This window comes from Colius striatus, chromosome 3, assembly GCF_028858725.1.
Source record: "Colius striatus isolate bColStr4 chromosome 3, bColStr4.1.hap1, whole genome shotgun sequence".
Taxonomy (NCBI): domain Eukaryota; kingdom Metazoa; phylum Chordata; class Aves; order Coliiformes; family Coliidae; genus Colius; species Colius striatus.
In genome coordinates this window covers 46,200,884-46,227,834 of record NC_084761.1, presented here as the reverse complement: position 1 = coordinate 46,227,834, position 26,951 = coordinate 46,200,884, and the positions used below count along the sequence as shown (strand labels likewise).

Below are 26,951 nucleotides of genomic sequence, written 5' to 3'. Positions count from 1 at the left end.
GCAGTCAGGAGCTCAGAGGAGTCCAGCATGATTCTTCTTACCGTGCTCTTCCTTTGCATTATTTCCACCTACTCAGCCTCTGTTAAAGGTAGGTCTGTACTGGGTTGGTTGAGCTTTTGGCTCAGCAAAGGTGTAACCAGTGTGTGTATGCAGATCTGTTTTGCATCCAAAAGAGATGTTTTACATCTTTACTTGTTCATCCTTGAGGAATAAAAAATGCATTAAGTGCTTGTGGCGTTCGTATCAGCAGAGATGGGGATGAAGGAAACTGTTTTCAGAGGCACAGGGCCAGTGGTGAGAGCCAGGAGACTGGGGATCTTGAACTTGCTTAACCAGGACATGCTGCCCACAGCACTGACTTGGACTATTCACACACTGAAAAGTTAAACACAGAAGTGCTCTGGTGGAACAGAGCCAGGAAGTGCTCAGCACTCTCCAGGTTTCAGCTTCTGAGCAGTTGACACAGCTACCACTGAAGCCTGCAACAAGCATCCTGTTAATTTCACGGGGAGCTTGCTCTGCGGTAAGTCATGAAAACCTGGATGTCTGCACAAGCGCTGGAAGCAGGGCTTTACTCAGGTGTCCTGACAGACATCAAGAGTATGAAATCCAGAAACTGCCTGCTTCAGCAGTGCCAGTATATGAAGCAAGGAAAGCTGTCTTTAGTGGTGGCCCATCATGTACAACCTGACTTTAAATTTAGAGAAGCAGCAACCTTAAAACATGGGCTAACACGTATTTTTCAGTTTGGAGAGGATGTCCTCATCATGATGAGGATCAGAGGGGAAGTGGTGGGGGGGGACATGCCATCCTAGGTTAAACTGTTAAAAAGGCTGTAGAGGTGCTCTCACAGCTGCCTCCTGCTGCTCCCTGCAGGGGATCCAGGACATTGTGTCTGTGTAAGCACAGAACAGCAACTTTCCTCCCCAGCTCTGTACCCTCTTACCACAGGAGTTAAAAAGCAGAGAAGTTTGCAAGCAGTTCCTCTACCTGTCACTGTACTTCACAAGACTATAAAGTAATATTTATGGCTAGATATTGATGTGCCACATTTCTGCCACATCTCTTCCCAGCTTCTCTTCAAATATCAATTAAGCAAAGCTCCTTCTTGATGTGGAGTAATATTTGCTTGTCACTTTACATCGCCAGCATACTGTGCAAATATTTTCTCATTAATTAGTCCTCCTTTAAGCTCTACTAGTTCTTATCTCTCTCTTGTGCAGAAAGATTGAGAGCTAAATTACTGTCCCAAAGGCCACTTAGTGCCTCAGTGACAGAGCTGAGATTTGCGTGAGTGTTTTATCTTTCCACCAAGCCATGTGCATTTTGGAAAGGTTGAAGGAATATTCTTTTCATTTAAGTTAGCTAGATAGCACACGTGAAACTTTCCTACTGGAGTTCCACTTGAAAAATGGTTCCAAAGAAGTGGATGGGTATTGCTTTTTAAAGCTATCTGGTATCAGAAACAGTGGCAAATTTAATTTATGAAGGTAGAGCCAGCAAGTAGTTAAGAGATGCACATGTTGCACATGCCAAGTGTATTAATAAAAGGCACAGAACTTGACAGCTGTCTCTACTCATGCAGTGTAACCTTCTGTATTATACAGTATCATGATTTAATTATAGACTTGGCATGTTATCCTTAATGACAGACACTTAACATTACTAGTCAAACTATGTGTTATCCACTCCACCTTGAAAGCAGGCACTTCTGACCCCAAGAGGGCATGGCCGATTGCAGTCTTTATGTCTGTCTCTCCAGCCTTCTCAGTCAGTAGGGCATTTGACGTCAGATGAAATGGCAATGGCTGCACAGGCAGCAAGGATCTCAGTGCTGTAAAGAAAGAGGTTCTGAAGGCAGGATTTTTTTTTTTTTAAGAAAAGTATCTATCAGGAAGGTATAAGAGGAGTATTCCTTTTCAAATAGAACCCGTTTGTTTTCATGAAAGATGTAACCAAAATTTATTTCTGCTGTCTTGAATACTGGCTCTAGGCAATGACACGCTGCCTCTGTCCCTCAGCCACCAATACCCTCCTTGGCTCTCAAACTAACGACACTATCCAATTGTCTCTTGGCTTCCCCATTTTCACTGGGGTAAGTGCTAACTCCTTGGGACTGCCTTCAATACCACCTTATTCCTGCTGCTTCTCTTAGCATGATCCACCACTAGCTCACCCTTTTCCATTGTGACACCAGTCTTGCAACTAAAGGTGTCTTCTTCTTCAGCTCCTGCAGCGTTTTCCATGTATGAAATGGTGAAAGCTTTCAGAACCTAATATCCTTCTAGCTTCCAGAAATACTTTGCAATTATTCATCTCTTCCATGACACTTACAAGAACCTGCTGTGTCATTTGCTAATCTGTTTCCTTCAGGAGAAAAGAGTTATTTTTTATGTGGAAACAAGCAAATGCTAAAAGGGAGGAAGAGGGAAGGAACTTTTGCAAAATGAGGGGGAAAAAAAGAAGGCTTTGAGAGAAGGAAAAGTTAAAGAGTGAGCAAAACCACAAACATCTACCTTAACTAATAAGACACATCTCAGCATCCAGATCATTTTTCTTGGATGAACTTTTCCTCCACCTTTTATCTTTAGGTGGGACTGTGTCACGAGAAAGCACCAAAGGGGTGGGATTTGTAAAATCTCAACTGATACTAAATCATTAGCACTGCCATTTCTGCTGCAAATGAAGGACATTTTGAACCAGGAAGCAACCAGCTCTGTGGTTTCAGGGGTGTCCCTGAAAGGCACAGTCTTCTCTGGGTGGGCACTGAGCACCTTCTTCTCTCAAAGGCACTGTAGCTTCAGAGCTGATAAGGAGTAAAGGGAGTTGGGGAAAGGCCAGGAAAATCACAGGAAACTTGAAGGAGGGTTGCACACCTCTTGGTGACTTTGTTTTGAAGTAGACATACAAGACATGCAAAACCAGAAGAACACTGTTGTTCCAACAACAGCTTCAGCCTCCCTGCAATAAAATCAATAGTTACAGCTTTGAGGCACATGCAAACAGGGTGCTCCCACCTAGGATTACCAAACTTGCTTCGCCACTTCTCCAGCTGGCGTAAAGCATGAGTCAATTTAGTTCTGTGTACCTTTCCCAATTTACGCAGACCAGACTTGGTGGGGTCACTGTTTTCCTCAGGGAAAGATTCTTGGAAGCTGACCTTAATCTGCTGCTATGGCATCTGAATGAACAGAGGAAGGAAGGAAGCAAGCAAAAGCTTTATAAAAGGGGAGTTTTGAGTCTCTGAGCACTGCAGAATATATCCATCCAGCCATCATGGAACTACAGTGTACACCTGCCTAATTAGGATTTAAAATCTGAGAGTGAAATAAGAAAATACTTGGTTTTCCTTTTTATCAATACAGTGATTTGAAATGTATTTAGCAGAGTCAGATAAAACACTGAGGGACATGACATAAATCAAGATAGGTTGTGATTCTCTGCAAGGGTCTTTGAACACACTGATTATGTTACAGCATGCTCAAGTCTGAGATGTTTTGATAGCTTTTTTTTTTTTTCTTTTTAACTCTGCACTTGTTGTAAGACTGAGATGCATCTCCCTGAGGACAGCACTTTGCTTTATTTAGACTAACTCCGTTGTGAAGTTGCTGTTTCTGCTATGTACCTCTTGACCTCCATGAAGAAAGTCCCAGTGGATTCAGTGGTGCAGCATTCGGGTCTGAAAGGCTAGTGCCGTGCTGCTTACAGATAGCACCTAAGGTCACTGCATGCGTATTTGCTTTGCACTTTGTGTACAGCCAGCCTCTCCTCCCTTCTCTCTACTGAAGTTGACTTTGTTGGTTTTTCTTAGGTGGAAGGGACCTTTGTAGCCATTGGCACCAGAGGAGGGAAGCCCTTGAGCACAGTGAACAGGGACGTTATGTGTACCCTTTGTGACAAAATATTTAAAGGGTATTCAAGAAGAAATTTATTTTCCTTAGCCACAGATTATAGGGACACAGTCTTAATTCCTGTGTCTGACACTGGGTAGAGAGTTGTGACACCGGTGTCCCACATTCACAGAATGCATTGCATGAGAGAAAAGATGGAGAAGATAGGAAAGGGTGTGGTAGTAAGTAGTTTTATAAAGGATAAATAAAAGTCCTTTGTATACTACAGATTTCATTTACACTAACAAGACTGCAACTGAATCCCTAGGGAATAGTCTGAGTTGTTGTTTATGCAGATGAAAATGGTACCACAACTTGGGTATGCAAGTTGCATTTATGCTAGAATTTGGCTTTTATATCTCTTAAAATACATCAATTAACAGCAGGGACACAGCTATGAAGATAATGATTTTGTTTAAAGAACAAAGGCTTAATTATTTAATTTGAAAAGTAGTTTCCAATATCTTCACTACATGCATGTCACCCTGGGCAAGGCTCTCAATGGAAAGATTCCCAATAAATGTGCAAGAGATCCAGAGAACAATGTCTGTTGGTTCCAACAAATTACGTCAGTGCATTTCAAATTGCTAAGTGCACAAATTGCATTTCGGTACAATATTTTGAGTTGCAGATAATTTTGTATTAATTTCTGGTGCTAACATATCCAAAGTAAATAATTTTTTAATCTGCCTTTAAGTGTACAGCTACAACCAAGGATTTTGTGTACATTCAGATTTTAAAAATGTAAGAGACATACAATAATAGTAACAAAAAAGAACCCAGCTGCTCCAGTGGGACAGCCTCTGTAATCAAGAGCAGTAGGATCAGTCCCATAAATCTTTTGTTGGCAATTATTTTTTTTTATTTTTCTAAAGATATATTTTAGAGAAGAAGACAGATTATGTGTTAGTCAATTCTAAAACAATGTTTGGTTTTGTTTTCTGAACAGGGCACACTACTGGACCAAGCTTAAGTAATGACAAGCTATATAAATTTACTTACTCAGCTGAAGTATATGTTGATCGGGTGAAAGCATCACTGCAGAAAAGTGCAGGATACCGGTTTGCTTCTGCTGTGGATGTCAACCTCTTGTGGAGAAATCCTGACAATGATGATGACCAATTGGTCAAAATTATGGTAATGCCATCAGGCAACTTAAAACATGCCCAATCTTTTCTGCTTTTATCTCACTGCTAATCTAATCTTGAAGAACTCATATTCAGAGGATGAGCTAAATCTTCTCTTGTACTCTAGTCTTATTGACTAAAAACAGCTTCTTCAATAAGATGATTCCTATAGAATAAGGCTTCACAAGAATATCTCTAACATCATAAGAGAGAACTCCAGAATATCTCGTATGTTTTTAAACTGTTTAATACAGCTTCTATACAACTTCAAACAGTTGTTTGAAGCACCTACCAGAGGGGCAACACGTTTGAAGCCCTCAGTTCTAGCTGCAAGTCGTGACATTTGCAAAATGCAAACTGGGTTTGGTACTTAGCTTTACAGTGACTTTCTTCTGCCACTGATTTCCACAGTGGTGAGCGCTGGTTTCTTTTGAAGGCAACAGACACAGTAATCATGGAAGATGAATGATCAGAACCATAAATGAAGAAATAAAAGAGATTTATTAGGTGGTTTATTCTCTCCAGCCTACTGCAGGCCAGTGCTAGACTGCACTCCACACAAATTTTCTCTGCTTTTGCTTTGCTAGATAAGAGATGTTCGAGTTGAAAATGTGAATGAGCGTCCAGCTGCTAAAAACATCTTCACAGGAAAAAGCACACAGAAGATCATCGGGAAAGAGTACCTGGAAGCTTTACAGAGGCCGATAGTACTTGAGCTAGCTCGTGGAAAAGTAAGACCCTATCTTTTAAAATTCCATCCCTGAAATCTGACAAAAAATATTTTCTTACATGCTTAGAGAATTTACCAAATAACATCTTTTCAGTGTTCTTAATATGCCATCAAGTCCTATCTTTCTATAAGAAATAAAATTGTTAAAACAGACTGTAATTTACTTGTACAAAGGGTCATTCCAGCCCAAGCCTCTAGTGCATTGAGAACACCATACAGTATGGAAGTAAACAGCAGACTAGACACAAATATATGGGTACACATGTAGATAGATGGACAATGGCTGTGTAAGATTTGTGCTGCTGACTTCAGTGAAGCCAGGATTTTATCCAAAGTCTGAAGGCAGAAAAGGAGATACAGTTTGTCATGAGGGAGGTTATACCGAGTGTATGAGGAACAGCATTAGTCACTTTTAACGCTTAACCCATGACTACTTTTCCCACCTCTCTGGCTTGCTTATTTACTTCAGTGTTACCCAGCGTTTCAATGGTCTCAAGTTAATGAGCTTGATGGTGAAAAAACTACAGCATTTCATGTTGTTACTCTACTGGGAAACTGTTTCCAAAAGTGAGCAGGTGTGTCTCAGTGTGTGCCTGTGCCTGGGTTTCATAAGCTGCCCTGAGACAGCACCAAAGTACTGTCCCACCACAGAGGCACCCATGTCCAATTGTAGCTCTCAGTACATTTTGCTTCAAAGGGGTTTCAAGTAAATCCCTATCTCCCCTTTTCCCTGTGAAGCTGCTCACTTGTTCCCTTGTGCTCAGCTGACTGTACTGGCCAAGGAGCAGCAAGGCTTGAGTCATGGGTGCTCCTGCCTTCTCTCCATACTCTTGTCACCCTCTCATGGTTTTTTGCATTAGGCTAACAGTGCCACTCTCCCCATTGCAGCCCGAGCAATGTTCAGCAGGTGGGATGTGGGAGAGGGGCAGTGAGAAAGGAGAAAGGTTGAAAGGTCACACTCCCTTTTCTCTTCTGCAGAGCAGAGTGAGGGCTGTGACACCCTATCCCAGCAGGATCTTTACCACCTACTGTAAATAGGCACTGAGCAAATACCCTGGCTGCCAGCTCAGCCTACTGAATTGCAGCTGCTATCAGGTCTGCTCAGTAACTTTCAGACTCAGCCTTGTCATCAGTTTTGCACAACATAAAAACAACAGCACTGGCTCCCAACTCTACACATCCCTAACTGAGAACAGAGGTATGAGGAGAACGCAGTCAAAATACACATGCTTCTAATACATTAGGCAGTTCATATGCTAAGATTGAGATGTAGTATTTAAAAGTTGGATTTTTTCACAGGTAATAGGGTCTGTACAGCTCTTTTCTGATTTCTCTGTGGTGTGATACATCCCTGGCACACTGATTGTACTTACAGTTCCTGAAGAAAGTTTTAAAGCACCTTGAATGCAAAGTGGAGGTGCAAAGTCTTGTTACTGGAGGAAAGGCTCAAGCACTACAGTTGACCCATGAAGTGCAAAGGTTGTGATGTGTTTGACACGTTGTTTAAGTCATTCTAACTGTGATTTACCTGTGATTCATTCTGAGGTTTTGTAACCTGTGATTAAAGTGCAACAGATATTATGCCCTGTGGTAAGGGATTGTCAGAGGTTATGCAGAAAAAATGAATCACTTGTGAAACTATATGAAGTTTCCCATTTCCATTTTAAATTCTCTCTAAGTAACAGGAGGAAAGATGCCCCCTGTGCTGAAACTGTAGTTAAGTATAACTGAAGCCAAAATACATTTGTACCATTCTCAGCAGGAACTGCAGCCCCAGGAGTTAACTTAGATAAGGGCAACAGGACTAAATTCAGCTTCTCAGTTAGGAAAAAAAAAATAAAGGGAGTTTTTATAGAAAGAATCTCACTATTCCTTTCTCATTTAACCAGATTTGGTATATCCTTGTTTTTTCATTCCTACAGGTCAAAAACTTCTACTCGTATCAGAATGAACCTGCTTTTACTCAAAATATTAAGAGAGGTCTGGCTAGCCTTTTCCAGCTACAGCTGCACTCTGGTGCTGTCAAGGAGGTATGGTGCTATACCTGGCAAGATAATAATGTTATTATGAGAAACAGGCAGAGCGTGGTCTGCTCTGAAAGGCAGGCCTTGGCTTCTGCTGACTTCAGAAGGAATGAATGAACTGTGACAGAAATCAACCCTTTGATTGCATTTGAGGTTTGGAACGTAAAGACAGCCTTCTGAATATTTGGTGATGCAAGTCAGGTTGCTGCAATTAACATAAAGATTTGGTGAAATCCATCTGATTTAAAACGCTTTTATCAATTTAGCAGAATTTGGTAACAAACTAACTTATACCAGATCACTCTAAAAGAGATTATAGGGATCTTTAAAGTCGGTTGTCCTAAACTCAATTCAATGGATTAGATAATTTTAAATCAGAGTACCCACACAAAGTTAGCAATGTTTAGACACATCCATTTAACCTGCATTACATTGTTAAATTTCTAAATCTGTTCACATGAGCAAAGCTGGAATTTAACTCATTAGTATAGTGACAGCTGCCAAGTGTTTCCTCTATTTTTTTGTATAAACAAACATTGTTGCTTTCCTTCATAGCCATCTAATGAAAAGTACCACTGCCTATCCAAAGCAGGTAGTTAGAAACTCAAAACTGGTAAATGAACCCAAACAGTGCAGCATCTCAGGTACAAGATTCCAACAGTGGAGAAAATGGTTCATTTTTTGAAGGTATTCTGGGGTCTTAAAGATTTTTTCAAATAAATTTTCTTAATTTAACTCTTTTTTCCAAGGCGGACATATCTGGGAAATGCAACACTACTTACCATGTACGACAAGATCAAGTCACTAAAATAAAGGCCTTGGACTCCTGTGAAATAGAAAAACATGGATTTACCAGCCACAACCAGGTATAATTTTTTTTTAACAAAATCTATTCTGCCTATTCAAAATATATTCATAATAGCTGTTATTCATTTTCTCAGAAGTCCTTTCTTGCATTTCAGAAATCAAATCCTATATGTACATTTTGTAGTATTACCAGTACAAATTTCAAATGTAGTACCCATGGAGAGAACAGAGAATAGATTCTGCTGTTGTGTAAATGACCTTGGCGTAGCTGACATTGAGTGCAGCACACCAATTCCCGTAATTTTTGGATCTCATCCATAGCATATTTTAATTTCTCTGCAGATTTACAGCATTTTTTGTCCTGCCTGTACTGAAGTTTGAATTGATAATAAGCTGCTTTTTTTTTTTTTTTTTTTTTTTTAAGAAAATACTAGATGCAGTCATAGTCAGTAACCTTTTACCTGACTATTAAGTCATAGCATTTCGTGTACACAATTAATGTCAGGCAAGTCGCTGCCTCCTGAATGGAGCCCAGTGAGACTTGCCTGAAAGGCCAAAGGTTTTCCTAAGGCAGTGGCATCATGTAGGAGATGTGCCTACCTACATCAGGTAACTGATGCCCTATTATGGCCTTAATGATCCTCCACTACTTGTAAATGCCTTTCTGAGTATTGAGTGCAGGCTGGACACATACTGAAGGCACTGGGATTCTCCACATCAGAAACCAACCTTTCTCAGCTCAAAAAAGTACAAAGGGAGCACATGCTTTGTTAATAAACCACCTTATCACAGCAACTGAATTCCTGGTTTTCACACTTTCCACAAAGACTTCATCTTGTTTACAAACAAATCAAACAAGAGACCTGGCTTTGTTTCCCAGATGTGAACATGACAATCTTGTTTACAAGACCTTTTCCTGAAGAAGCTTGTCACCTTATTTACAGTGTATTTTTAACTAAATGTAATACTGAACTTTTTCTCGGTTGCAGACTGCTCCATAACCTACACCCCTCCCCACATTTTTTTTTTCCCCTGATACATATTGAATTTGAAACACATGGAGCAGAAGTGAGTGTCTTCTTGTTTCAGGAGGAGATGTTGTCAACCCACATGCACCTTCCTCATTTGGCTCTGTTTCATTACAAGTTTTATCCTGATTTGGAACTGTGAACCGTTTTCCTATCTTGTTGTTTACTGACCAGCCCATTTTCTGATTTTTTTAAAATTATTTTCAGATTTTAGATGTTAGTACAAAAGCCACATCTGCCACAATTTATGTGCTGGAAGACAGTTTCATTAAATCCATTAAGGCAGAAGAAAATTATGTCTTCTTTCTGAATTCCCGGCGAAAAACAGGTGCCAAAATAGTTTCAAAGTAAGTTGGGCAATTTGACTGTCATTGATGGTAGCAGGACTAGTGGTTCAAGTCAAGCTGTGCATGTATGTCTTATAGCATCAAGATCTAAGGCTGTAAACTCTAGAGCTAAGGATCTGGGCCTCTTTTGTACCCACATGATACCTAGTCCAACTTTGCTTAAAGGGCTCTACCATACTGCAAATAATAAATCATGGCATTCGTAAGAAATTAAATGAAAACAGCTGGAATTGGCCCAAACATTTTAAGCAACACATTACTTCTGTAGTTGTTCAGTTTCTATGTCCTTTCATTTCTTAAGAAATACTTCCAATGGATCTCCTTTTCTAGTATGTGAAAGTTTAGAAGTATTGAAAACAAAACCTGCTGTGTAGAAAGGAAATGACAGTGAAACCTAGATTTGTGCTAGACTCCAGATACCAGAACACTGAAAGTTTGGAGATACTCACTTTTCAGATCTTCTTGTGGAAAGCAATATTAAATGTTTCAGAATGCCTATGGTTACTGAAAGCTGTTTATTGGATGCTCTAAGTCCATACTTTAGAAAGTCTGCTATGTAGGTATTTTTATGGTACATACCTCTAGCAGTAATTCTGCTGGTATCTGATACCACTTGAACCTTAAAAAAAAGCAATGGACTTGCCATGTTGTGACTGTTTTAAAATGAAACTTCGAAAGTCTATGTTCTATATTTTTGACCTATGGAGAGGGGTTTTGTTTACCCTTGCCATGATTGCTGCATTTCTCCTGTAACAGTTGAGCTCTAATGGTGTCTTCACTGTATGGATACACAGGCAGAGACTGGAACTGAAGACAGTAGAAGCTGGCCCTGGGCTGATCGCTGGGAAGCAGGTTGCCAGTGTTATCAAGACCTTGGACTCCAGTTACGTTGCCATCTCGCTAGTAGCAGAGCCAGTCAAATCTGAATGCAAGAAGTGTCCTTCAGTAAGTAAACATCGGCTCGTTGGGCAGCAGGTCGGTTAGCTGAGCAGAACAAGTGCAAAACGAGTTCCTGTACAAGCAGCTCACGAGGAGAGGTCTAACGTATACAGTATAAAATACAGCCTGCAGCAGGGAACACAGTAGTGATGCAATGGGGCTCCACTACACAAGGGTATTTTAAGATCTACCTATAAAGATACTAACCTTTTTGCTCTCTTTCAAAGACTGAGTGCAGTATTTCTCAAGACCACTAGAAAATACAGCACAACTTTTCATTTTATCTCATTTTTGCCAACCTTGACTTGGCAGGAGCTTCTTTCGGTGGTAATGGATTGAGAAATTATTTTTAAGGTGGTTGGCCAGGGCTTATAAAGAATTCTGTCACAGAAGAGCTGAACACCCTCCTAGAAATTAAAGGTAGTTAGCCATTCTTTAGGCAGGCCAAACATTTTTTGGTAATATATTTAACCTCGTGTTACTGCCTGACACTGAAGGAAGTCTTTTATTTAAAGGACTTTATAGGCATTTTATAACCATGAAATGGGGCTTTAGTATTCTTAGCAAGTCCGATACTGTTCTCATTTTTCTGCTGAGAAAAAAAAAAAAAACAAAACAAACTTCTATTTTTTTTTTTTTAATATTTAAGACATCTAAAGCCTACTAAAAGCTTGGTACTGTAAATGCATCATTTTTGTTTAACTGATGCTATTGATCATAAACTAATATAAATTGCTACAGTGACTGTTAGCAAACAGTTTTAATGCTGCTACCATTATGGAATGAATTTAGCCATGACTGGAATATTAATTTAAAGACTATTGTTATCTGACAGTTTTTGATAAGCAAAAAAAGGCTTCTACTCAGCACGTATAACTTCAGTCCTCCAGTGGTACTCCTTATGAGAGCACCTAGATTACTATATTGGAACTTCTGTTAGTTATTTGGAAATAGTGTTCACTTTAATAATTTATCTTGTCTAATGCTTGTCCATGGAGAAAATAAAGAAATATGGTAGGGGAAATTAAATAGAAACGATACTGCATGTGTACTAGAGCAGTTTGGAGCAGGGAATATCAAAGGATCTTAAACTGAGCAGAGGCAGGTGTTTTTTCCCTGACACTGCCCGTTGGGGTATGTGCTCAGCAATTTGTCACTTGGAACTGAGTTTGTCATGATGGTTATAGAGATAATTTCCAGACCAAGGTAACAAACATAGGGTACAATTCCAGAGCACTGCCTGGGGACTGAGCTATGTTGTTATAAACCTAATGGCATGATGAGAATTAAGTCCTGCTTTCTCGCTGTATTTTACAGTAACTGCTATGAAAAAATGGAATCTATAAACAGAATGCTGTATCCAAAGCAGCAACATAACATTTGGTGCTTATATATCATGGTATACATTAATGTCGTGCTGACACAGTATTCTCTGCGATTTTATGTTTTCAAAACTCTTTTAAAATCATAATAGGTTATGCCCCACTTCAGAGGTGGCAGCACTTGGCCTCTGTGAGGAGATAGACAACATTTACATTTAAATTTAGGCCTAGATTTCTGTGTTTAGACATCGTAAAGCATGCTCTTTTCAAAAGAGCTCATGCCGCTTAGATATTTTTTATGTTCATGTGTCCTAGAGGAATGGATTCTTGCCCTTTGTGACATGGAGGTGGGCTTGTTCTCTCTTGTGCAGCCAAAATTTATAGGATGTTAAAGCAGATGTCAGGTGCTGACATTCAAAAGAAACTTTTGTGTAGTTTAGGATCTCTTGATTTGGCTTGAATTTTCCTCAAGTGTCCACAATACCTCTGATCTGATCTCTCTGTCAGAGAGGCAGAGAGCCGTGTCTGAGCTTGGCTGAGGTGTCATGTGGAAGTGCTTGCATCTGTGCCTGACTCCTCGGGGTATTCCCCACTTGCTTTTCTCTAGGGTATGGGCTAAGCTGAGTAAGAGCAGCCTACACATATGGGCTCCACACAGGAGAAAACATAGGATTAATGATGTTAGAGATTTTTTGCCAGGCTAGAATGCAACTTTGACAGAGAGAATAGAAAGTGCCCCACATGTTTTTGCAATTTCAGCTTATAATAGTTACATTGACCTTGATGCTAAGCTCTAATCACCAGTTGAGGTTAACAGACCCAACTGTGCTGCAGAACACAAGCTCCTCCCAGATAGTCATTTAATTCTCAGGAAATATCTGATGTCTCAATCATTGTTGCCTAATTATTGTTTGTTACAGTTGATGGAAGTTGCACTCTGTACTGCTGAATGATACTTGCCAGCAAGTTCAAGTGTTATTGCCTAATACAAAACCCATGAAGAAGCGAAATATTTTAGTAAAGGTCAAATGGGTGCTGCTGTTGTTTTCCACTTGGGAAAACATCAGGAAACATGACTGCAAAGAACAGCTGTGTTTTCACCAATAAATGTTCTTAATAATTTAACAGAGGCAAAAGCAAATGAGAGAGGAAAGGTCAAAATACAGCAACAACGCAAGAAGCAGCTGATACCTGTTCTAATACCATCTTACCTATAATTTTGTATAATAACCACAAATCCCTCCCCATCTTATGGAATCATAAAATCATTTCAGTTGGAAAAGACCTTTAAGATCTTATACAAGTTTATGAATAAGAAATGGGAATTACTTATGGGATGTTTGTTCCTTTTCTACACTAACCACTTCCAAAATGACCATCTTCTCAAAAAAGATGATTGAGATTGAGTGAATTGAGAATTGTGCATCTCCCACTTTCAAAAAACTCACTTAGGAGAAAATGGGGACAGAAAGCAAATGCTGTATTCAACAGACTGTACAGTAAATTTGCAAGAGAAGATAATTCACCTTATTCCAGCTACAGTATAAATAATCATGATTTGTTCCAAAATAGATTGCATTTAAGGCAATGTATATTATTGGGAAAATACTGAAGTGTTGAAAGAGAGACATCTATGTCTCATGTTTCAGAGATATTTGTGCTGGGATATCATAAATAATACTTAGCTAAAGGATCAGCAATATATTTGATTTTAGCTAATTTGAGTAGTAGCTGGCCCACATATCTGCATTTACTAGGTGTGATTTTGAGAACAGAAACCACAATCTGAGAGATTTGACATAATGTGAATTATTTTGCAGTTTTCTGAACACTGGCAAAGCATCAGAGAACAAATGTATCCTGAAAAACTTTCCAAAGCTGAAGCAGTAAGAAGCTTTTTGTCCTTCATTCAGAGCATCAGAAAAGCTACAAAACAGGAGATACTGCAGGTTCTTAGAAGAGAAAATAAAGAACTTATGTAAGTCATCTTGAACAAGTTTTCAAAATATTTAAGTTACTTAAAACTGCAGAGGGGCAAATAGCATGCAAATAGATTCAGTTCTACTGGTGATGTCCTTGCAATGCAAAAACAGTGTTCAGTACCATATACAGCAAAAGGACTTTGCATCTACAGTGCAAGGCAAACATGCTTTGTACCTTTCCCAAAGGTTCCCATCCTGACTGCTTGTTCTGAAATACTCTGTAACTTGTTCTTGATTTGACCATTTGTTTCCGTCAAGTGAAAATACAGCAAAGAAGAAGATGGTTCATGCTTGGATATTGTCCTGATATTAGAGTTTGTAGGTAAACAGCATGCATATCTAAACTATTAGTATTCAAATACTAATATCCATGGATATGAATAATTTCAGGATTTTCTCTACCCTTTTGAGGTGAGAGAATGCAGGGGCACATTTTTTTCCAATGAGTAAAAAAATCCCTGTCTCTTACCTGCAATGAAGAGATCTTTCTTATTTCTTTCTATGTTCAGCAAAGTCTTTTCAGTATATTCTAGCTTGTTACAATATGTCAATTTCCACTTTTGTAGTCCACAGGTAGTGGATGCTGTAACCTCTGCTCAGACCCCAGCATCACTGGAAGCTATGCTGGAATTTCTTGACTTTAAGGATGCAAGCACTTCTATCCTGCAGGAGCGATTCCTGTATGCCTGTGGGTTTGCCTCTCACCCCAGTGAAATGCTCCTGAAATCTTTAACTGTAAGTCGAAGGACAAAGTTAATACTCTTGAGCCTCATCCCTGTCAAAGGGGAAGGAAAGAAGAAATTATAATTGCTGTTTACAGTTTTTCTTTCTTTATCCTTTACAGGGTGTCCTTTAGGTGTGCCAGTAGCGTACACCCTGGAAACAACAAAAATTCATAGGTCCAGACTGAAAGTAAAATGTTATCAATATCTACTACTTGGAAAACAAACATAATTCTGAGTGCTAGCAAAACAATTTGAGGACTGTTTCATTGTTGCCTTATCAAAATCCTGTAACCATTTTGTATTTTTTCTTTTTAAACATAGCTTCAAAATAAATCCACTATTTGATACACTGAAGGTAACTCAAGGGAAAAATATAATGTGAGTTATTACATGTAATGATAGAGCAGTGCTCTGCTTAGTTTAAGCTCAGGCTGTTGTGGTCATTAATGCCTTTGCACTGCACTATTGTTCACAGAAAATGAGGGAAGGTGTTCATCCCATTACAGACTGTGGTTCCTCCTTGTTAGACAGAGAGACTAACAGTATTGCCTTTGCATAACAGGCTAAGTTCAAGGGTGACATCGCAAATGAAGAAATCAGAGAAACTCTTGTCATAGTCATGGGAGCGCTCATCAAAAAGCTATGTGACAGAGGAGGCTGCAAGCTTCCAGTGAGTATCTGCTCTTCATTGCTGGTCAGATTCTGGTTTGTAACACATTTGAATGATCCCTGCCGATGCTACTGGGAGAGCATGAGTGTTATGGGAAGCATATTGCCCCCTGTTTTAAAATGAGCCCATAAACTCCTATGTTTGATAGAAAGAGGATTTTTAATTTTTTTTTTTTTAATAATGACATCTACTTTGCCAGTTTTAGGCTTTAATCTGGTCTATTCCCATTTCTGTGGATTTCTCCCAGTTTGCCCTTGTTTGACAAAATTTTTTCTCATTGCCTAGTCTGTCAACAGAAGCAGTGCTTGAGCTCCCTTGTCGAAATGCTTTGCATGTCCTCAGAGAAAGACTGGCAATCTCAGGATCTATTTAATATTTGCAATCACCTTACCTAATTTCAGCTCTGTGAAGAAAATTCATTGGTTCCAGTACTTAGTTCTGTCCCAGACATGCATAGAACAACCCAGGAAGAAGGCTATCACCTTGACCATGGACTGAGTAGATGCTTGTGATAGAGGATTAGGATGATCAGACAGGGCAGTGCTGCCTGCTGGATCTGTGCTGTTTGGGATTGCACCACTGTGGAGAAGACATAGACTACCTGAATAGCCCTTAGGAATCCCTTTTTCCTTCCCATGTTAATTGCCAAGCACTCTTTTAACGTTATGTTCTGGAGCACTAAAGAAAACTTCCCCTTTTTTTTCTTTTTTTTTTGTGGGGTCATGTTGCCCCCACAAATAAGACCTGTGAAGTCCCTGAATCAGGGCAGGAGCAGCTAGCAAATGATAAATCTATGGACCAGATGTCACTAGTTGTGCCTGAAGGAGGCCATCAACATACAGATTACGAATGATACCTTATCTCTGTACAACGACGTTTTGAAACAAAAAATGGTAGAATCCAGCCCTGCCCTTCCTACTTCACTAAGGGAAAAAGGCAGGTTTATGATCATCATTTAAACATGCTGTTGATTTTCTTTAGGCTGTTGTTGAAGCCAAAAGACTGATTCTAAATAGGCTGGAGAAGGCTACGAAAGACGACAACGTGAAGATGTACTTGCTGGCACTGAAGAATGCACTCCTTCCTGAAGCAATTCCACTGCTTCTGAAGTACGCTGAGTCAGAAGAAGGACGCATCAGCAATCTTGCTGCCACCGCCTTACAGAGATATGATCCTTCTTTTCTTACCAAAGAGGTAAGAAAATATACTGCCCAAGAAAAGAGTGCAAGAGACCATATGAAATGTAAGGTATAAATTTAAGGAGTTCATTTGTCAGTGACACTCTTTTTAAAACCCCCCACATACGTTTATTGGGTTTTTTTACCTCCAGGAAATTATTACACTTCAGCTCCAGTCAGAAAACTATGCATTCCTGCTTGCCAAATCCCAGATCCCAGTCTGTGAGTGCTAGTCAGCTTTTGGCTCCAGAGTCACACACAGCCATTGAAGGTGGCGGAGACTCTGCAGGGAAAACTGGGCTCCCATCACAAAAGTGCTGCCTTCTCCGTGACGTACAGGAGACATTAGGAATACTTGGGCACCTCTGTAACCCCTGTTCTTTCTTGGGCTTTCACACAGCCAGGGAAAAGGCATGACGTATGAGAAGGGTAAAATAGCTGCATCATACCTTGCACCTTGCAAGAGTAAGAGAAGACATACGAAATAGTGGAACATGAGGTTCTGCCTCTGCTGCACTGCCCTGCATCCCATTTCATATCTACTGCTGGCAGCTGCAACTGAGGTTGTCAGGGTGCTGCTCTTCAATGAACATACTGGAAGCCATTCTGTCAGTGAGGCTACATGGCTCTCAATGGACTTCTCTGTAATAAATGTGTCGCAACCTTCTCAGGGACAGAAGGTCACCACAGGCACTGTCTAGGAAATTAAATGATCACCAGATTCTTGATTTTTTAAAAGAACATATTCCCTTAGCAGTCAAGGAAATCTTTCTCTTGATCTTAGTGCTCTTTCTTATTTACAGCCTTGCTGTGAAAATCACTGTGGAAGGCTGTATTTGGACTGTGGCTGAGAAAAGGACCGTGAAAACCAGAGTGCTGAATATATATCCCTATGTATTAGCCTTAGCTATGGAGCCAGCTTAAACTGATATTGTAAACACAATTCCAGTCTGTAATTTGCCCAGTCATCTGTGTGAGTGCTGACTGAATAATCCATTTCCTGACCAGGTGAAGAAAACAATGAACAGGATATACCACCAGAATCGTAAAGTCCATGAAAAGACAGTGCGAACCACTGCAGCTGCTATCATCTTAAACAGTAACCCGTCCTACATGGAAGCGAAAAACATCCTGCTCTCCATTGGTGAGCTGCCTCAGGAAATGAACAAGTACATGCTCTCCATGATCCAAGATATACTGCGCTTTGAAATGCCTTCAAGGTACATTAAGTTCAGAGTAAAATACAGATCATCCTTGCTTCTTTGCAGAAACCCAAAGAATGCTTAGGTTCTCATAAATTAATACTGTAACATTTTAGGAGAGTATAAAAGGATGCCTGATTTTTGTATATTGGTATTTCTAGATAAATCTCTGCATTTCAATTGCATACATTTAATAGCTATTCAGATTCTCAGAGGCACGAAGGAGAATAAGGCCCCTAACTCAGAAGCGCAAGAATTGACATCTGTTGATCTTAATTCTCACAGCGAAGTACTTGCTTTTGTATTTTAAGAACCGGTGAACCAGAAAAATTTTAAACATCACAGCACTAGAATCATAATAATCAAAATATCTCTTCTTCTCAACACCATTGATTTTCAAGCAAGATCTTTTCTTGCCTTTCTACCTATGACTGCAGGGAGTAGCTGAAACTGGAAAAGAGACTCTGGGTTAGTGCAGATTTTTAGTGGGAAAATGTGAGGGTTTTGAAGACCCTCTTTCCTACTGGGAAATTCATCCTCTGTCAAATTTGGTATTTCTACAGAACAGTAGTACAGTTGGTAATATAACATTTTTGTGTCTCTGTCTTTTTGTTTGTTTTCTTGTTTTGAAATACCACAGCAAAACAGTTCGTCAAGTTCTGAAGGACATGAGTGCCCATAACTATGATCGTTTCTCCAAGATGGGCTCTTCCTCTGCCTACTCTGGCTATATTATACGTATGTAAACATGAAACTGCCTTTTAACCGTGTTTATGTCCCAAAACATTTGATTCATCCACTAGTTTAGTCACAGGTACTTTCTTTCTTTTTTAATGAAGGTGGCCCTGATGTATCATCCACATACAGCCTTGACATCCTTTATTCAGGCTCTGGCATTCTAAGGAGAAGTAACATGAACATCCATATTTTTGACAGAAATGCTGAACTTCATGCCAGCCAGGTAACTGCCACACTTTACATAAAAACTAAGCCAGTATGTGATCCTCTTCTTACAGCTTCTAAATCAATGCAGCTAACGCTTAATAGTATAAGGTTTGCTGCACTATGTAGAGAACAAGACAATAACTAGGGAAAAAGAAACTCAGTACAGCCAATGAGGCGCATGTTTGCCCTAACAAAGAGTCAGACGTAGGTCTGCGAGTCTCTAAAATAAAATCCTGTGTTTCAGGTATAACATAGGATACAAGTACAAGGAGTAGACCAAATGTACAAATCAAAGAAATTTAAATGAGCTGCCTCTGTTTGGTACTTCTCTTAATGTTAGCAAAGTACCTTCCGTATTATAATCCTCCTAAGTTTCTGCAGGACAAAAGTTGTGCAGTGAGACATCTTTGAGTTTTCCTTCCAACTGTCTGTGGAAAATAGTCATATGAATAAAGGAAAATTTGTTTGAAAGAAAAGTAGACTTGGGAATGTGACCTGTATGTGTACAAATTCTGCCTGTATGTGGAGGGGGAAAAAAATGTGCCATTTTCTTTTCCATTTTTCTAGCTGCTCTACCTAGTTCCTTTACGTCTTAACCTCATACTTTTTCATCTACAGCTACATAAATTAGAGTTTGGCTATCAGACATTAAGAAAATGTGTAGGGTTGTTAACGGCCTGGATCAGGCTGAGCTTTTTCATTGATTCTATATCTCTGTTGCTTCTTAGGTGGTGATTGAAGCTCAAGGTCTGGAAACCATAATAGCTGCAACTCCTGATGAAGGAGAGGAAAACCTGGACTCCTTTGCTGGCATGTCAGCCATTCTGTTTGATGTCCAAATCAGGCCAGTTACCTTTTTCCAAGGGTATGGTGATTTAATGTCTAAAATGCTCTCAGCAACTGGAGATCCCATTAACGTGGTGAAAGGACTTATCCTGCTGACAGATTACTCACAGGTACTAATAGCACACTATTTTCTTCTTTTCCTGTCTCTTAAGCACAGATGCTCCCTCCCTGCACTGTTATTGTAGGACATCTTATTTTCTTTCTTTTCTTTGCTGATAAACTTGATCAATGTTGCACAGGCTTCTCTTACTATGGGAGCAATACAAAAGTCATGGGTATTAAAAGCCAGAATGAGATTACATGAAAAGCATTCTAGAACAAATGGGAGAACATGTATCATTATAGAAAACAAAGTAACACTGAATAAAAACACGTCCAACTGAGTTTACTTAGAAAATTCATATTGCTATCAGCTATAGCCTCCCCTCCTATGCTTTGTGTACAGTCTTGTCCCATGCGACCACCTAAGTTTTTCTCTTCACAAGTTGTCCAGAGACCTTACATCCAATTAGGCAATAACTGTCAGGTATTGAATGAATGAATCACTGGTACTCAAACTTTCCCAGACAACTAACCTTCAAAGAACAATGCTAAGGGGTCTGAATTTCAAATGCTTGTTAGTAGGCAAAATAAGGAAATTAAAATGAGGATTAACACACTTTTTATGTAACTGTCATCCCAAATGGTCTGTTAATTTTATGTTTGAATATTCACATACAAATATAACTGTCTACATAATGTACTATAGAAGGACTACAAATGCAGACATCTCTCTGAAAGTGCAGGGCCAGCATTTGGTTTGGTATTGTTGTTCTTACCAAGTAAGGATCTCCTTAGAACTCAGCTTATGAAACATCTGCAGGTTTGAACTTTACTTTTTATTTTTCCCCTTTAATTCTTGGCAAAAGAAGATGCCAAAAGTAGATAATGAGGAAATCCACTCTGCAAATGACAGCTGTCCCTTTCCTGAACCCAGCTAAGACCTTTGTAATGGTATTGTAAGTCTATATAGTGCACAAATTGGCTAACTAAAGCTCATTCCAACAATGCTTTACAGTTCAAATGTAGATTATGAACAAAAACTTTACTGTAACCTATTTAACATATAGACTGCAGAGGTGAGAAAGATAAACATGTGCAGTCCTGAACATATTAGCATGGTGTTTACAGAAATAACTATTTCCAACTGCTGTGCGTGCACCAAGCTCTACACATACACTAGCTGAATCAGCTGGCTGGGCACTCCAAGAGCCTTACTAGACAGCAGATTCTCCTCTCCTCATCTTTGGAGGACCTCACAAAAGCCTGGGACACACTGAGGCTGCAACGGTGTGCCATTTTTAACAATGCAACATTTTCAGTCAGTGCAACATTTTCAGTCAGTCGCTGGCTCTCTGGAAGCTTGAGCAGCAGGGTGATGAGAACCCACCCTACTTGCTTTATTTGGCTGCTAACTAGCACAGTTGCTGCCTAAGCTCTTTGGGATTCAAGCAGTGGACACAACCAAAAAAGGGCACATTGGCAAGCAAAAAGGCACTTGTTTGTACCTCTACACCCCCTAATGGCAAAACTTGTTTAAAGCAGTGTTGAGCACAGCTTCGGGCTGAGCTGTGTTTTAGGCCCAGTACATCATTCTAAGAATGGTTTAACAGCTACATTGCAGGTGAACAGCAACATTAACACAGATTAGGCACTTCTACATAACCCAGTTAAACTTCATTAGAAATGTTTTCATCTGTCAAGTTCGTGAACCATGGTTACCACTATACCAGACAACACAGTCAGAATGCAAGTGTGAGTGGCGTAAAACTGGAGCTGATGAAAAACAGTGTGAGAGAGCCAAGACTGATCTAGTTTCTTGATAGCTGAGTACTATCTCCATTTTCCCTGGTCAGCACCAACTACGAATTCATACAGTAGACAACCAAGCCAAATGTCGGTTTATCTTCTTTCAAAGAAGAAAACCAGGCATGGGAAACGGTGTCCATTCTGTGACACCAAAAGTCAGGTTTCCACTGCAGGCCACAGTGTGGTTTCAGAACAGGTGAAAACCAAACAAACAGAAGATACACGATGTGGTTGAGTTGGTGCAGACATTGAAAAGTTGACTTGGAAGCCAAGGCTGGAACGTAATAAAGGGGCAACTGAATTGTCAGAAAAGAACATATGTAATATTTGGGTTGCACTTTTTGCATTGCTGCAGCCTGATTTTGAGAAAAAGGATTTTTAAATATGAGAAAAGTTCTGCACTCCTCTTGCTGTTTGTAAGGATCATGTTGCATCAAAAGACCAAAACTGAGTTGTACTCAGTGCTGTGAAATCTACCACACAGCTACCCCTCTGGAAAATAGTTTCCTTTCATTAGCTTTCATAAACTGTGCTAATCACAATAGGCACATTTGGGAGAGGCGTTTTCCAAGGTAATGATACTGCTTCTAAAGCTTATGCTTCTGCCTGCCACCTGTAACATCTTTTCTCACATAGCTCAACAAACTGAATTCAGAGTGTATTTTACAGCCAATGTCAGTTCTCACAATGTTGTTGGTGGGCTAAGAATAACCGTCCAGAAGTTATAAGTCCCTCTATAAAATAAATGGCTCTTATAAAACTGATTTTGAGACTCCTAAGTCACCTGCATTAAAGTTCAGTAGTGTTAATCTTTCTCCTAGGCAACACACATGCCAAAAGCACAGAGAAATTAAATACTGTATTAATAGGTCAGAGAAACCACTTGAAAAACAGGTCCCAGTGGAAGATAGCCAGTTCCCAAAGAAGTGCCTGTTTCAGCTATCTCTGCGTTGCATTGCAGTAGCAGTGTCAGTGCAGTACAGAAAGATGCTTTTTTAATTGAAACATAGCACATTTCAGCATTTTAAACAGTAACAAACTACCAATTCTGATCTTTTGGATCACATTTTCCACTGCAAATGACACACAAAGCTTAAAATAGGAAGGGAGAGGAAAATACTGCTCCTGAGGAGGCTAGGTCCCTGATTTACACCTCCCATCAGCCTGCACTGGATTTGCACATAAGGTGAAGGATGACACTAAGCGCTAAATAAGGTAATAGACGAGAACAAGATGAGGGGAAAAAAAAAAAAACAAATGCCCCTTAACTTCTCTGTTGGCTTCAGTGACAAACCAGACTTAATTCTAGGTAGTCTTTAAAACCTTAAACGGTGCAGCCATTGCAAACCAAGCCTACTCTGGTATTATCAGGTGCAATTTGACAACACATCTAAAAATATCTTCTCCTCTGGTTGTGTGTATGTGTTTCTGCCAGAATGTATACTCTTACCTCCTCGCTTATTAACCCATCAATTCAGTCCCAATTAAATGCAAAGTAAAATAAAGTAAAACCAAGTTTTATCTCCACATCAAAACAGAACAACAAGGAAAGTATTCCTTGCCCCATTGCAGCCAGTAGAAAAACTTCCTTTGATTTCAGAAAGACCATAATCCTAACCCATTATTTTTACTGCACAATACGAGCACGCTTGCTGAGGGCATGCTGGATTTATAAGCCACAGCCAGCCCACTGCATTCTTACATGAAATCTCAAGCCCACTTCAGCAGCAACTGACTGCCAAGTTGCTTCAGCCAAGGAGATTGTTTATTTGCCCTAAAAGGTGAAGCAACCATATACAGCCACCAGAATTATCTGAGTCTTCGTTTACAGCACGAAAACTTTAATGCTCTGAGTACAAAGCACTCCAAATATTGCTCCTTGCTATAGAGATTAGGAAGCCTGTCTGTCTCTGCTTACTTCTTTCTTAAATCTTGAGTCAGCATTAACTGGAACCACTAGGCTACTGAGTAGCTAAGAAGAGAGACTTTTAAGGTGGACATCAAAAGGGGGAGGAAATTGGGTATTTTTACATCCTCTGAATGCCTGCAGCATTACAGGTACAGAAAATACCACAGGCACAGGAACCCAGGAGGAGGGAGAAAACCAGCTGGGAAGGAGGAGGAAATGTCCTGTATGTGAGGGACATGATCATTTTTTTTTTTTCCCAAATTAATGATTCTTTTAAAACAGTGAGTTAATCCACTAGTTCTTAGTGAAGCAGGATGGCTATATGAAGTGAGTTGGATTGCCAAGCTGAGTGACTGCTAACATCTTGGCTGTACGTCAAAACTTAAAAGTAATGAGCTGCCATGGCTCTGGAGCTACACTGTCACTTCCGAAACGGACTCCACGTGATGTGTTTCCAGTCCAGCCGCAAAGGTTTCCAGAAGCCATGAGCACACTTGACAGTTGCTGGAAAGCACATTAAATGCAAACTCACAGTGGCAGTTAAGGCGCATCAGCTGAAGGGGTTGGCCACACAGCCACTGAAGAGGTAATTCCTGCCACGCGGTGGGTTCGGAGCCACTACTCACGGCACGATGCTTGCAGCGCATTGCATCCTGCTGCCAGCACAAGGCTCCCTTCGGGTATACCAAAGAAGTCACACAGAGCTGCAGCATCGCTGGGCTCCCAGCAAGGAGTTTCATCTGACTTAGCTAGACTGTTGGCAGAGCTTCCATGAGGCTTGCCTTGGAGACAGAGGTCATGATAGTCCTTGCAGATATTCCTTGAAGAAATTATGCCAGTTGGCACATGAAAGAGAAGGGAAGGATGCAACGCACCTCGCCTTAGCTTCATCTTGTTTTCTAGGGAGCAAGCTACATCAAGGTGTTTTGTCCACCCTTTCAGAAAAGCTCTCTATTCCCTTTTGTTCCTGTGACATGGCAAGTGGTGTGATTGCAGTACAAGAGGGAGTAAGGAAAGCATTGAGGTCCACAGTCAGTAACGGGAGGGTTACCTGTGCTTTCTGATGGCTCTAGGAGATTCAGCTGCAGTCTGGGCCGAGGGCCAGTGTGGAGTTCCTGGGCGGTCTGGCCATCGACATCTCAGGAGGGATGGATTTCAGCCTGTGGTACAGGGAATCCAAAACCAGCGTCAAGAACCGGTGAGATACTCCCAGCACACGCTAAAGAGAGCTCAGGCTCCTGAGCACTGAGAAGACCAGAAGAATTTAAGTATTAAAAATATCTTTAATACAAAAGACCTCATAGATGAGTTAAAATTAAATGTCACGTGCATGACAGAGCTTCTCTTTTCCAGTAATATCAGTTCCCACTAGCCTTATCTGAATTTATACAGCTTTACCTGAAGAACAGGCTCCTTTGAGGGCAGTTTTTATGTCTGCATAGTAGGACTGTTTGCAATTTAATTTCTTCTTTCTTCATGTATTTTGAATTAACTGTAATGCCTGAATTTATATTTGCAGGGTTGCCATGTTTATAGCTGGTAACACAGAGGTGGATTCTTTCTTTATGAAAACTGGTATGGAAACCACTTTGGAAGTAGAAACTGCATTAGACTTCATCTCCACAGTGCAGTTTTCACAATACCCATTTTTAGTCTGTATGCAGATGGACAGAGTCGAGTCTCCGTTCAGGTAAGAACAATTTCTGAGGTGTCCTTCCAGCCAGCTGTTGAATCTGGAACTTTTGATGTTCACAGCCATGAAAGGTTAATGACAGAGGCCAAATTTCAGACTAACACAACCATATACAGTGTAGGCTGTTACACATAACCTCTCTGCTAACCCATTCTTCCCTGTTACTCATACCTGAGATTCAGAAAGGACCTTTTCAAAGATCACAGCCTGCTTTGAATGTACATTTTAAACCAATTTTCTAATTCAGTTTAGCAATTCACCACCCTGAGGTGGCAGGAAATTGGTCTCCTTGTGTACGATCAGTTCTGATGGTGACCTGACACTTTGCCAGCTGTAGTTCTCCTTTACACTGTTGAGAGAGGAAGTGTATAGCCATAAACAAGACAAAGTGTTAAAGTTTTCTTCATCATCTGCTATTTACTAGTGTAAACGAAAGTACCTGGTGTGTTAGGCTTTCCCAACTGTCATGTTCTATCATATTTTATTAATGCACCAACTTTCCCGAAAGCTAAACAACTGCACAGTAAGGTAAAGAGGTGCTTTGCAGTAACCAGAGAGTAGTAACTGCATTGCCACGTGAGAAGCTGGCTTCACTACTCCCCCCTAATCCCTGTTTGCTAAGACCTAAAGGCGACAACATTTGCAGAGCCTGTGCCAGATTTCCGTCTAGGCTCTTCTGTCGCAAAAGATGGTCAGCCTGCAAGGAATTCCAGAACCCGAGGATCTCCGGGAAATCATAAGACAACACTATCTGTTATTCTGCAGATACTAAACCATCTTCCGATTACACCTACACATTGTGAAAGTGTAAACTTGTCTGTATGTAAAGTGTACTCACCTAAAGACTTGTCACCAGTGTGCTAATGCCAGGTCACCACGTTGTGTCTTTACAGGCGTTATGTGACTAAGTATGAAAGTCTACCATCAGGCAGACAATACACTGCCAGGAGAGGGAAAGCAGAACTGTTGGCAGGGAACGAATACCCTCTTCATCAAGAGAACTCCAACATGTGCAAGAAGGTTTTTGGCGCAAAGTCTGATTCCTCCAGCAACTGGTTTTGAAGCGAGCGCCTGAGTTTTTGCTTTCCCGAATCCGTGGCTCCCTCAATGGCTTGTACGTACTGTACTAACTTGGAGCTTGATCTTGCACTACTGCAGTTCATGGGAAATTTGACATTGTTTCCAACAGGCCAGGATCAAACTCTCAGTGCGTGCACAGTGTTTACATATTAACCTGTATTTAAGATTTTTGTAAAGAAACCCACTAAGGCAAATAAAGACCAATTTGGTAGTATTCCATGCACTCCCTTAAGGGTGATGCAAGTTCTTTATTTTTACTCTTTTTTTGGTGCCAAAAGCAAAAAGAATCCCTCATTTTTCTTTCTTGGGGAATACAGAGGTCTATGTTTTTGATGTGCAGTAAGAACAATTATGATGCATAAAGAATGATTATTTATGAATGTATTTTAAAGTATGTAGGTGTTTTAGGCCTATGACCAATCCTCATTCAAATATTCAAGCACAATTATCATCTAAATGGGACCATGAAATGCTGCAGTATTGCCTATTTACAAAAAAAGTAGGTTGTATTTTACATTATTTTAAAGGGTTTTCCCTTTTTTAAAAGCAGACTGGTCTTGATTATTATTTATCTTGGGGGTTTTTATTAACTGCTACAGTTAAATACAATTTATTAAGAACTTGGGGTAACATTTTCAGAAGTACTTAGGGTTGCCTTA

General features: G+C 40.1%; 1 protein-coding gene across 1 annotated transcript; it reads left to right on the top strand.

Moving 5' to 3' along the window:
- The first annotated feature begins 9 nt into the window (after nucleotides 1-9).
- On the top strand, nucleotides 10-26,343 carry MTTP (microsomal triglyceride transfer protein). Its single transcript, XM_010203626.2, has 18 exons — nucleotides 10-88; nucleotides 4,840-5,027; nucleotides 5,605-5,748; nucleotides 7,670-7,777; nucleotides 8,521-8,637; nucleotides 9,814-9,953; nucleotides 10,748-10,898; nucleotides 14,035-14,192; nucleotides 14,763-14,931; nucleotides 15,484-15,591; nucleotides 16,573-16,785; nucleotides 17,778-17,989; nucleotides 18,612-18,709; nucleotides 18,811-18,932; nucleotides 19,645-19,872; nucleotides 24,593-24,717; nucleotides 25,039-25,209; nucleotides 26,106-26,343. Exons 1-18 carry the CDS (start codon nucleotides 28-30, stop codon nucleotides 26,272-26,274), a joined length of 2,682 nt encoding a protein of 893 aa, XP_010201928.2. The 5' UTR covers nucleotides 10-27; the 3' UTR covers nucleotides 26,275-26,343.
- Nucleotides 26,344-26,951: the final 608 nt, after the last annotated feature.

What these genes read in the sequence shown, in the direction of transcription:
- MTTP (XM_010203626.2), top strand. Translation starts at nt 28, where the DNA reads ATGATTCTTCTTACCGTGCTCTTCCTTTGCATTATTTCCACCTACTCA. An exon ending in TGCTCCTGAAATCTTTAACT is followed by an intron (nt 14,932 to 15,483) that starts GTAAGTCGAAGG and finishes TTTGCATAACAG; the next exon opens with GCTAAGTTCAAGGGTGACAT. An exon ending in CTACTCTGGCTATATTATAC is followed by an intron (nt 18,710 to 18,810) that starts GTATGTAAACAT and finishes TTTTTAATGAAG; the next exon opens with GTGGCCCTGATGTATCATCC.